The sequence below is a fragment of the Gastrolobium bilobum genome, unplaced genomic scaffold, assembly GCF_033153095.1.
Source record: "Gastrolobium bilobum isolate Gb01-03AN ecotype WA unplaced genomic scaffold, APGP_CSIRO_Gbil_v1 utg19676, whole genome shotgun sequence".
Taxonomy (NCBI): domain Eukaryota; kingdom Viridiplantae; phylum Streptophyta; class Magnoliopsida; order Fabales; family Fabaceae; genus Gastrolobium; species Gastrolobium bilobum.
The window spans coordinates 208,968-220,599 of record NW_026896529.1 but is presented as its reverse complement, the minus strand read 5'-3'; the positions used below and the strand labels follow the sequence as shown (position 1 = coordinate 220,599).

The 11,632-nt window shown below is 29.5% G+C and overlaps 2 protein-coding genes across 2 annotated transcripts; both read left to right on the top strand.

Annotated features, from left to right (window-relative positions):
* Positions 1-466: 466 nt before the first annotated feature.
* On the top strand, positions 467-1,761 carry LOC133300273 (heavy metal-associated isoprenylated plant protein 39-like). Its single transcript, XM_061499791.1, has 3 exons — positions 467-593; positions 810-885; positions 1,269-1,761. The coding sequence occupies exons 1-3, from the start codon at positions 585-587 to the stop codon at positions 1,526-1,528; spliced, it is 345 nt and encodes a 114-aa protein (XP_061355775.1). The 5' UTR covers positions 467-584; the 3' UTR covers positions 1,529-1,761.
* Positions 1,762-10,051: 8,290 nt separating this feature from the next.
* On the top strand, positions 10,052-11,270 carry LOC133300272 (heavy metal-associated isoprenylated plant protein 39-like). Its single transcript, XM_061499790.1, has 3 exons — positions 10,052-10,188; positions 10,502-10,577; positions 10,710-11,270. The coding sequence occupies exons 1-3, from the start codon at positions 10,183-10,185 to the stop codon at positions 11,015-11,017; spliced, it is 390 nt and encodes a 129-aa protein (XP_061355774.1). The 5' UTR covers positions 10,052-10,182; the 3' UTR covers positions 11,018-11,270.
* The last annotated feature ends 362 nt before the right edge of the window (positions 11,271-11,632 follow it).

Sequence of the window (11,632 nt, the reverse complement as noted above, 5' to 3'; positions counted from 1 at the left end):
AATATTTCTCATATTATAGAAATAATTTTATCTATTACACACGCATGAAAATATGTGGGACCTATGATTCAATGTACTACATATACCCTTATGTATATACTTTAATGTATTTACAAGAGATAATTTTATCCCAAGTCAAACCAATTATTTATTGTACCAAACTTAGTGTAATCTCTTATTTTCTCAGCAAACAAACGATACTTTAAACTTTTAAACTTTAAAAAAGAAGAAAAGCCTTCAATTATTACATTGATTCTCTTTCTAAGAAGGAACTTCTCTTCCGGAGATAATAATGCAAAATTAAAGTTTACACGGTTTCAGCCGTGTGAAAACAAACAAATTATACTATAATTTTGAAGAAGACTGATGACACTTTATGACTTGACTTGGGTTGACTTGACTGTGTCTCACCCCCTCCCATTATAAATCTTGCTCAATCACAAGCATTATTTCATCACCACTTCACTTGTAGTTGAAAAGCCATCTCCTGATATTCCAACTCAACTTAAACCTCTTTGCCTTCCTTTGCAATTGTTACAAACTATATATTCTTGCTTACCTCTCAATATTCAACAACAATAATAATGATGAAGGTCAGAACTAGACTCTCATGTGGTGAAATCCATTTCTTGAGTTTCCTCCTAACTTTACTCTGTTTCCATGCATAGCTAATATTGTTGTATTTTATTTTAACATTTCAGTGTTCAAATTTAAATAAGGACTTGTATTTGACTATTTCCTTTCATATTTTTAGACTTTGAAGTAATTGTTGGGTCTTAACTGCTCTTAATTGATTTGTTCCGTAACAGAAAGTAGTGTTGAAGGTGGACTTCTATGATGATAGAATCAAGCAAAAAGCCATGAAGACAGCATCTGGCCTTTCAGGTATTGAATTTCAATCAGTTTTTGTTATGGTTTAGGCAAGTTAAAACCCAAACACCAACCACAATTTTCAAATACTATCATTAATAAATGATTCTCAAACACATAATCGAAACAACCCAAAACCTTCAAACATTTAAGTTTATAGATTCTTCCACTTATATAATATTCCTTAATCCATTCTTAACAAATGTAATCACCATTTACACTTAAATTCCTAACCAGTATTACATTGCAGTCCACCAACCAAACACAAAAAATAAAAAAATAAAAATCTTTAACTAATAAGGTCAGTTTTGTTTCAAGAAACAAATCCCATATCATAAACATAGCATCAAGGATTCAATGTTTTTCTAAGTGAAATTGTATTTGTAATAATTTTGCAGGGGTTGAATCAGTTTCTGTGGATACGAAAGACAAGAAATTGATTTTATCTGGGGACATTGATCCTGTACGTGCAGTGTCCAAGCTAAGAAAGTGTTGTCACACAGAAATAGTTTCAGTAGGACCTGCAAAAGAGGAAAAGGACCCAACAAATGTACCTGTTCCTCTCGAGCTTTATCATCATATGACAACACCACAATATGGTCAAAATTACTATGTTAGAAGTGTAGAAGAGAATCCCAATGGTTGTGTCATATGCTAAATTTCATAATATAGAAAGTTGGGATTAATGTTTCTCGTATGGAGATAATTTTGGGGTTTCGGGTTGTTTGATAAAATACATTGTGGTCTTTATCTTTTCTTTTCTTTTTTTGGTTAGTTTGGTTTTTATTTTTCATGATCTAGAACGAGAGCTAAAGTGTGTCCAAGAAAGTAATATGTTGTGTAGGAATTGGGCGTCAAATGTTTGATCAGACTTTTTTGTCATTAAGCAAAATGTATGCAAAGATTTGAGTGAGGAATCTTCTGTTGTTCATTTTTCTTTCCATAATTAGAAATTTAGAACCATCGCTAATATATTTATCTATTTATCTATAATTTAGATAAAATATAAAATTTCTTCCACTTAAATTAGGGATAGGAATGGGCGAAGGCTATCCTAGGCTCTTGCAACTAACTGCAAAGAAACTTTTTCAATTGAACTAGCTAGTACTTTCCTTTGAGCTCTGATTCTGTACCGTATCATCTTGCTAGACTTTGCTTCTTCTCCACCTAGTAGTTTTTCCTTTTTTCTAACTTAAGTTTAGATTATAATTTTTTTTTTTAAATTTCTCTACCTATTATCGATTAATCTTTTAATCAATTAGGACAATAAAATTATCTCTATCAAGTTTTTTTTAACACAATTGTATATCAAAAACTCGAACTTAAAATCATTAATTAAGTTGGAATAAAGTCGTGTCAGCTAGTTCATGTATTTATTTTTATCTCTCTCTTCACAATGATTAAATACGTGAAGTCCAATTATCAATAATAAAGATAAAGATCTAGTCATATAAAATTTTGTGTCTATCTCTCTCTAAATGCATTAAGTAAGTGAGATCCAATTATCATTAATAAAGAAAAAGATAAACACACAAATTTCTCAAATCATGTAAATTTTAATATGAGATGATCCACTCGTAATAATCAAATTAATACTCTATTAACAAAATAAATATACTTAAAAAAAGAGATACAAATATATTAACATGAAAAACATGACATATGAAAATTAATAATGATTGAAAATGAAATGATGACATAGATTCATGTAAACAAATTGCATGAAAAGAAAACAAACAATTGACTTCTTGTCTTTTTTGCAAATCGGCTATGATTGGTAATATAAGTGGACATAAACAAACGGACAAACTTGATGACATGTTCAGTTTTAAAGATATAAAAAATAATTTTTCATCAATTATTTGCGCAGTATTATCAATTATTTTTCATCAATTATTTTGTCTATAAATTCTTATAAATTACATTATTTCTAATCGATAAAATACTCTTGAGTAGAGTATTATCGATCAGACATAATGTAATTTGTAAGTTCGAAAAAAAAAAAATTGTCAATATAATCTTACACCTCAAATTTTCACTCTGATAGTTGATATATTTTTGGGTGCATATTTTCTTATGTTGTAGGATAGTAGGAGAGAAAAAAAGTAGAGATAAGTTAAATACGGGTCCCACATTTTAAATTAAAAAATAAAAGAAAAATTAATTGGCACGGAAAACGAATTTGTGTAGGAAAAAGTTCTTATCTCATGTAAAAGGAGATAATGATTTCCCTATATTTTTAGTGGAAGAAATTTTTAGGAAGAAGCGATATTTTTATGTTAAATCTGATACGGTGGAACTTGTGTGTTATCTCAATTATTTTTTGGATAAAGTATCCAATACCTAACTTAAGCGAAAATCACTTAAACCAACCCATCTTGGTTGTTTTATCTCTATTCTTATCTTCTTTGAAGATAGATTAGGATTGTTGGTAGGTTATTCCTCGTGTATTGAAGTATAGATAGTAGATGAGCGTGCCCGTACAAGAATTTCGATATAGTAAAAAGATAAAATATACCTACGGACATAAGTTTTCGGGCAATATTAATCTTATGCAACAGGATTTTATTTTTATCTTATGTCCATATATCGATACTTGTGCCATTTCTTTTTTTTTTTTTTTCTTCTCTTTTGTGGTGGGCCTCACTTCAAGTTAAGTGTGCATGAGATAAAAAAAATTTGCTGTGACATAAGACTACAATTACCCTAAGTTTTCTATGTATTAACAAATCATGAGAGCTAGGGTGTTAAGGGATCAGGCTGAGTTTTGGTGTTAAAAGATTAAGTTTGTGTTTAATTGTGATAGCCTGACCAAGACTGTTACCTGTTATAAATATAATTATCGGCATGTAACCTGACTTATTTACAAAAAATAAAATTCAGGTTTAGTCTGTTTAAAAAAAAAAAAAACAACAAAAATTTATCCAAACAGAATATACAATCAACAACACTAGTAATTTCCTAAATATCCATAAATTCAGTGTATATCCAAACAGCATAATATAGAACAAATTCATTCACAAAACTTGTTTAATCGATGAAATTGATTGAGGAGAAAGACAAGACTATTATAAGTAGTATAAAAATATAAAATAAAAAAATATATGTTAGGCCTCCCTAAGAGGCTCTAAGGCCGAGTTTTTGAATTGGAGCCTCAAGCCTGATGCCAACAACCAATTTTAGATATGTAAGGTCAGGCCTTCCCGAACTGATTCAAAGGCCCCTGGTTCGTTTAGCACCCTTCGTGGAGGCATTGAGTTTCGCATCCTTGTCCACATAATTTTATTTTTATTTTTTTAATTATTAAATGAGTGCATTTGCGGATGTTAAATCCATCACTTCTTTATAGAAATTTATTACACCAACTATTAAGTCGGACCTACATGTTAGTTGTTAAGCTCTTATTATTATATGAGAAATATTTATCTCATTTCGTTGAAGATAACTATCTTATTTTATACACTCATCGAATTTTGTGTCAACTATTTCCATTTTTTTCTTTTGTTTTAAAGTGTGGACCCCACGTATTTATCTCACACACATAAGAAAACTATCTCAAGTAACATAAGATTAATAACTCCCTTATTATATTTAGGGAGTTACCCCTTCTGATTTTTTTATTCAAGTCTATATTTAACACTTTTAGTAATTGAATGAGCTTATCCATTTTATCCTTATTTTACTTGCTGGACATGAGCAGTATATAAACGAAGTTTAGGTTCATTATAAAGAAATGAAAAAAAAAATCATGTAACTTGTCCCTTTCAAAGGTTTCACAAAATACACAAAACATCCCTAAAAAAATCACAAAAAGGAATAAAAAAGATCTTAATTTGCATATTGATGTTGGGTCAATGCTCTTTGTTAAATTTTGTCACATCTAGCTAAAATTTTCCTCATGTTAAATTTTTCCAGGCCCCACCTTCCAACAATTATTGTTCTCTTATCTATTGCCTGTTATTTCTCTGGTCGTAATCGAGTAGACTTTGCCATTATTTTTATTTTTTGGGTCACATTTAATTTTTGATAAACCAAACTCCAAACACAAATTAAAGTGGATTTGGATGGAAAAAATCATATAGGGATAATTGATAAAAAAAAGTACAAGAATGTAAGAGATAAAAAAATAAACCATACAGGGATTTATCAACTTTTCCCTTATATTTCTGATATGAGAAAAGTGTTTTTCTAGTCATAATCAAGTAGACTTTGCCACCATTTTTATTTTTTGGGTCATATTTAATTTTTTATAAACAAAACTTCAAAAAACAATTAAGGATAAAATGGACAAGTTAGTTTAATTACTAACAGTGTTAAAGGTGGATTTGGATGGAAAAAATCATATTGGGTAATTGATTAAAAAAAAACATTGGAATATAAATGATAAAAGAATAAATTAGAGGGGGGTTGGTGAACTTTTTCGTTATATTTATTATATGAGAAAAGTGTTTCTACCAAAATAGAAGATAAAATTATTTAGTGTAATCCTAAAATGACGACGTTTTGGAATTTAGGATAAAAATGCATGGTATTTTAAAATATTTATTTTATTTTTGTATTATATATTTTACTAAAATACACAATATTTTTATTCACAATATTTTATCTCCAGTTGCAAGAGAAACAATATTTCCTTATTATATACTAAATGTAAAATTTAATATGCAATAACTTGTATTAATATATTTTAACCAAAACAAATTCTAAACTATATAAATTAAATTTTATAAAAATATATCAAATATAAGTTCAAATTAATCAAAATATAATAAAAGAAAGTTTAAAAAAAATTATCGAAATATATTTTAAAGATAATTATTATTCAGGAATTTATTTAAATTTATAAAATTCATAAACATGTTATTTTGATTTTATATTTTATAGTTAAAAGTTAAACAAGATTTATATAAAAACGAAATTGTTTGTCAATTCTGATGTACTTATTATGTACTTTCATATAAATTTGGTTCAATTTTTAACTAGAAAATATAAAATCAAAATAATAAAAATTACAATGAAGAGAAAATTTAAATTTTAAGTATTATATATAAAATAATTCATATTTTATAAACATTTTTTAAATTCAAAAATTTGAAAAAGTGTTTGTCATTTTAAATGACTTAACTTTATATCATTTTTAATGAAATTACGTCATTTTGATATGTTTTTACATTCTCTTTCCTTCACTTTCTTTTTCTTCCTAAATTTATAGAAAAGAGAAAATGTAAAAAATACTAAAAACACAACAAAATGACATAGTTTAATTAAAAATAACACAAAGTCGTGTCATTTAAAATGATAAATATATTTTCCAATAAATTTATAATTTGATGCATTTTGATGATTTTATTTAACTTTGTATTTATTATATTTTGATGAGTTTAAGTTTATATTTTATATAATTTTATAAAATTAAATTTATATATTTTAGATTAAAATAAATTAGTTTTCAAAGCAAATAAATTAAATGATAATAAAAAAACTCATATTTTAAAAAAATTCATTATAATTTGTGTTTCTTTAATTTGTTAAGATATATTTTTACAAATTGTTGTATATTAATATATATAACAAAATTTACATTTGATATATAACAAATATAATAATATAAGCATGATAACCAACATGTACCTATGCCGGCTTAGTGTTCAATGCACCTTAAATATGTAATTCTGCACCAACACTAAAAAAAAAAACATTAATGTCGCGGGATGAGATCTGCAACACTCATTTAAAAGTTAAAATAAAAAAGAAAAAATGTTTGAATTTCTGGATTAATTGGTCGGACCGTTCGACCAATCAGATCCCATTTTCAGAAGACTAATTAGAAATGACCAAATTGTTGGATTGTGCAGGAGCAACGACACAAATACGAATAATGAAACCTTACCACTATAGTGTATGGAGTGATATGATCACCTATCGTTCAGTGAGAGTACCACTTAAAAACTTAAGACAAGGGTCTAGATCAGTTTCGTTGTGTAGTACTTACAATGATTTATTATTAAAGATACAAACACAAAAACTGACTGAATAACACATCCTTTGGACAATTATTTGTGATAGCTTATAGTCTTGAATCTCTTGATAGTTTGAGAGTGATCTAGAAGCACGTGAGGGCCACTTTGATAAGGTCAAGGGCTCAGGAGTCAGGACACATCATGGAAGAAGCCTATAACGCGGTTTTGTGTCGTGGAATGGTCGAAGCCTATAACGCGGTTTTCATTGTGCAGTACTTTGTTTGACTCACTTTGGAAAATGAAAACAAAGTGACTAACAAAACTTCGAGGAACCCTGCCAAATCATTTCTACACTTAAATTGAACTTATGCAATATGTAAAAAAAAAATTGGACTTATGTTATACACATGGCTTATTAAATTCGGATATACCGTCGACTCGATGGAAATACTGTGTTAATGAGTTGCTGATTTAATTAATAGATCATTGGTTCAACCATTTAAATTAAACTTAAGTAATGATATATAATAAGTATATAAATAGAACTAATATGATAATTAAAGTAATTTGATTTAGTGATTTGCATTTCACTCCCCCCCCCTTCTCTTAATCATTTCACTCCCCTTTTCTTAGTGAAATATTTTGTCACAATTTTCAAAAATCGATTCACCTAAAAATTGGTACTAAGGGTGTGCATGACAACCATTTTGTTTCCTGGCATTGTTTCTGAAAAGAAACAATTCTTTTCTATTTCTGTGCCTTGGAAGAGTTTCTGAGAAAAAAAATGTGTTTGATAACATGTTATATTTTTATTCTGAAAATGTGAATTGCGTTTGATAACACAACAAATAATATAATAAAAAATAATTCCTATCAAGCATAATTTTTTTTGGATCATCACTTTCCTTTTCATATGGTGGCGGCGACAGAGGTGGTACTGACGGAAGTGGCTGCGGCGATGGTGGTGGTAATGGTGGCGATGGTCGTGGTGGTAGTGACGGCGGCAACGGCGGTTGGTGGCGTGGTAGTGGTGGCATGGTGGTGATGGCAGTGACTGCGACGATGGTGGTGTGGTGGTTGGTGACGGTGTGGCAGTGGCGATGACGTGGTGATGGTAATGGTGGTGATGGTGGTGCTGACGACAGTGGCTGTAGCAATGATGGTGGTAAAATAGTGGTGGTGGTGACGGCAATGGCTGGCGATGGTGGTGGTGGTTGGTGACGGTGGCGTGGTGGCAGAGGCGATGATGTGGTGATGGTAGTGGTGATGGGCATGGGGGTGGTGGTGATGGCAGTGGCTGTGACAATGATGGTGGTAATGGTGGTCGTGGTGGTAATGGTGGTGATGACGGTGGCATGGTGGAGGTGGTGGCGATGACATCGTGTTGGTGGTGGTGGTGGTGGTGATGGTGATGAAGGCATCGTGGTGGTGGTGGTGGTGGTTGTGACGATGACATTGGTGGTACAACGGCGGTGGTGACGATGGTGGCGGTGGTCATGTCGGGATGATGATGATAATGGTGAAGAGTAAGTGTGAGAAATAAGTATTTCTCATTTTGTGCCCGGAAACAAAAAAAAACAGAATTTGTTTTATTCTTTTTTCTGTTCCAGAGCACAAAAATTAAGCCGGTTCATCCCGCGAACAAAAAAATAAACTGATTTTACCAAACGAATTTCCTATCTATTTCTGTTCCTGAAAACAAATTAAAAAAAAAATTAATTCTGAAAAGATTGTCATGCACCCGTAAGTTAGCATCGATTGAATTCTATATTTGACCGATCCATCAATTCTTGACCGAGTAACATACGTAGCTCTTGTTAACTAACTAAACTAGATCGAATAATGATCCAGTCCTCGATTCAATCAATTCGACCGATCGGGTTGGGCCAATTTTAATAGCATAGATGAATCAATTCTAAAATGTGGAAGCAAATGCTCGGAGACGACATCGTTTTGGTTGATGTGCCAAATTCTTTTTGAAGCGGAAGTTAAAAGAACAGTCTTGATCCTAGAATTTAAATATGTATTCTTAAATTTAGGTAAAATTTAAAGAATACATATTAAAAATTATTTTAATTTTTAAATTATAAATATAATTAATTAATTTAGATTAATTTTAAAAATATTAATTACAAATATATATAATTAATTTATAGGAATTGAGATTTAAAATTAATAAAAAAATTAACAATATCGTGCGTTATTTTTTGAAAAATAAAAATAAATTTTATTTTTAAAATAATATATTTTAATTTAGTATATAATGATACATTAACTTTAAGAGCTGGAGTTGCGATTTGTTATGACACGTCATTCTTGAAGTCATTAGTGATAATTTTTGTAACATTTAGCGATACCAAAACACTAAGATAATGTATGCAGTTCAAATATCCAGAATGGAAATGGTTTAGGTTAGATTAAGTCTTTTTAAACATAGATTGGTTTAATTTTGTAATTTTAAATTTAAATTTGACTAATTATTCGACGTTATAAGTTTTTTTTATTTCCTTTTCTTTCTTTTCATTTTGTCTAATCTTCTTAACAACTTTTTTTTTTTTTGGGTAACAATCTTCTTAACGACTTAATCTGAAGTGAAAGTCTATTTGATGATCGATCCTTTTTATATTAAAACTTAAGATAAATAAGCTTACTTTTTAAATAATTCAATACTCTAAAAGATTAGTAGATCAAATCTTTTAAATAAGTCTACAGTATATTTACAAAAAAAAAAAAAATGTCTACAGTATAAATATTAATATATGTGCAAGATTTTTTAACATCAATGTCAAATTAAAAAATTTGGCATCAAATCTTAACCTTTGATTTTCGTAAATGGTCATAATTTATTAGGTCATAATTTATTGGATCACAATTATCAATTAATTATTAATCCTAATAAATTATAACTATCAGACCGACATGAATCAGCTGTTAATATTTGGTATCAGGTCAAATAATTCAGTCTCTTAATTAATATATATATATATATATATATATATATATATATTAATATATATAAATTAATAGACCAAGTTGGGGAATTATTAAAATTAAAATATCTTTTGAATATAAAAAGTTATAAAAAAGAAAGAGTTTAAGAAAACGGGTTTTACACGGCTGTATCATGCTGACCAGTCACCAAGTGACTCAAGTAGCAAAGACTACAACTCTAAATTGGCCTTGACTTCAATTGACTTTTATCTATTTTACCATTTCTTTCATTTGTATAAATATTCAAGGCAGAGTTATAGTTCAACAATTCATTCAGCACCATCTCTTCTCAAACTCTCTCATAACCCTTTTGGTCCTTCTTTTAGCTTTCCTTTGCAACCTTACCCATCTTCAAATCAACATGAAGGTAACAATTTCTACCCTCTTTCAAGTTTTCTCTAAACCATATATAAATTCATTCAAGCCATTTCTGAAAATTTATGAGTTTTGTTCTGTTTCCATGCTTGACTTCACAGCGATTATCTTATTGTTTTGTTAGTGCTCTTTGATAATCAAAAGTTTGAGATCCAGTTTTAGTGTCCAAATTACAACATGGGCTTGTTTTTAATTTTCTTTTTTTAACTTTTAATATTCAAGTTGACATTGGTTTAGGAAATTTCTTGCTTAGAAATGATTAAAATTATTGGGTTCTAAAAGCTATGTGATTTTATTTGTGACAGAAAGTAGTTCTAAAGGTGGAACTCTATGATGACAAAATGAAGAAAAAAGCCATGAAGGCAGTTTCTGGCCTCTCAGGTATGGAATTTCAGCATCTACTTATCTTTCTTTTATAAATTATATGATTTTTGATGCTTAGGAAATCAAGGGGGGGGAAAGGGAAAGAGTATATGTTATCAAATATTGAATGATTTGGGGTGATTTTTTCAGGTGTTGAGTCAGTCTCAGTGGACATGAAGGACCATAAAATGACTTTAATTGGAGACATAGATCCAGTTCATGTGGTGGGAAAATTGAGGAAACTGTGTCATGCTGAAATACTTTCAGTTGGACCAGCCAAAGAGGAGAAGAAGGAGGAACCTAAGAAGAAGCCAGAGGAAAAGAAAAAAGATCCAAAGGAAGAATTGGCTGATCTTGTGAAGGCCTATGAAGCTTATAATAATCAGATGAGACAGCCATATCCATATTACTATTACAGAACTGTTGAAGAGGATCCTAATGGCTGTGTCATCTGCTAAGTCTTGGAATATCTTGCATGGAGTTTGATTGAAAATAAATGAGAACATGAAAAGAAGATTGCGGTTGAAGAATTATGGTTCATTTGGATTTCCCCTTTTCTTCTTTTCATTGTTTAGTTCAGAAAAAAGTGGTTATCTGAGCAGAGAAATATAATCTGTACATTATTTTGTGGTGTAGAAATACTTTAGATTTTGCTGGTCTTGATATACCATAGTCAAAATTCTGGTTTCATTATCTTAGAAATAAAAACTTAAGATTTGTTTTATACTTTTATTTCATTCAGATGTGACATTCTAAATCTTTTGTTATTGGTATTGTTTTGTTTGAGAATTAGATATCGACAAGGTGAGGCACCAAAGCAAAAATATAAAAATTAAAAAAATGGCAAGACAAAATTGAGATTTTTGAAGGGGCAGTATTAAATAATAAGAAAAGAGAGGAACATTGAAATAAATTGTATGTATTGAACTGATAAAGGATGTACAATATATAGACATACTAATGGGCTAAGCCCATACCTAATACAAACTCTAATGAAATAAGGAAAATACTAATTACAGATATACAAAAGATATATTCTAAAATACTAATTACAAATATACAAAAGATATATT

Excerpts from the sequence above, each read along its gene's own strand:
- LOC133300273 (XM_061499791.1), top strand. Across the intron at positions 886-1,268 it reads GACAGCATCTGGCCTTTCAG|GGGTTGAATCAGTTTCTGTG; the intron begins GTATTGAATTTC and ends ATAATTTTGCAG.
- LOC133300272 (XM_061499790.1), top strand. Across the intron at positions 10,578-10,709 it reads GGCAGTTTCTGGCCTCTCAG|GTGTTGAGTCAGTCTCAGTG; the intron begins GTATGGAATTTC and ends TGATTTTTTCAG.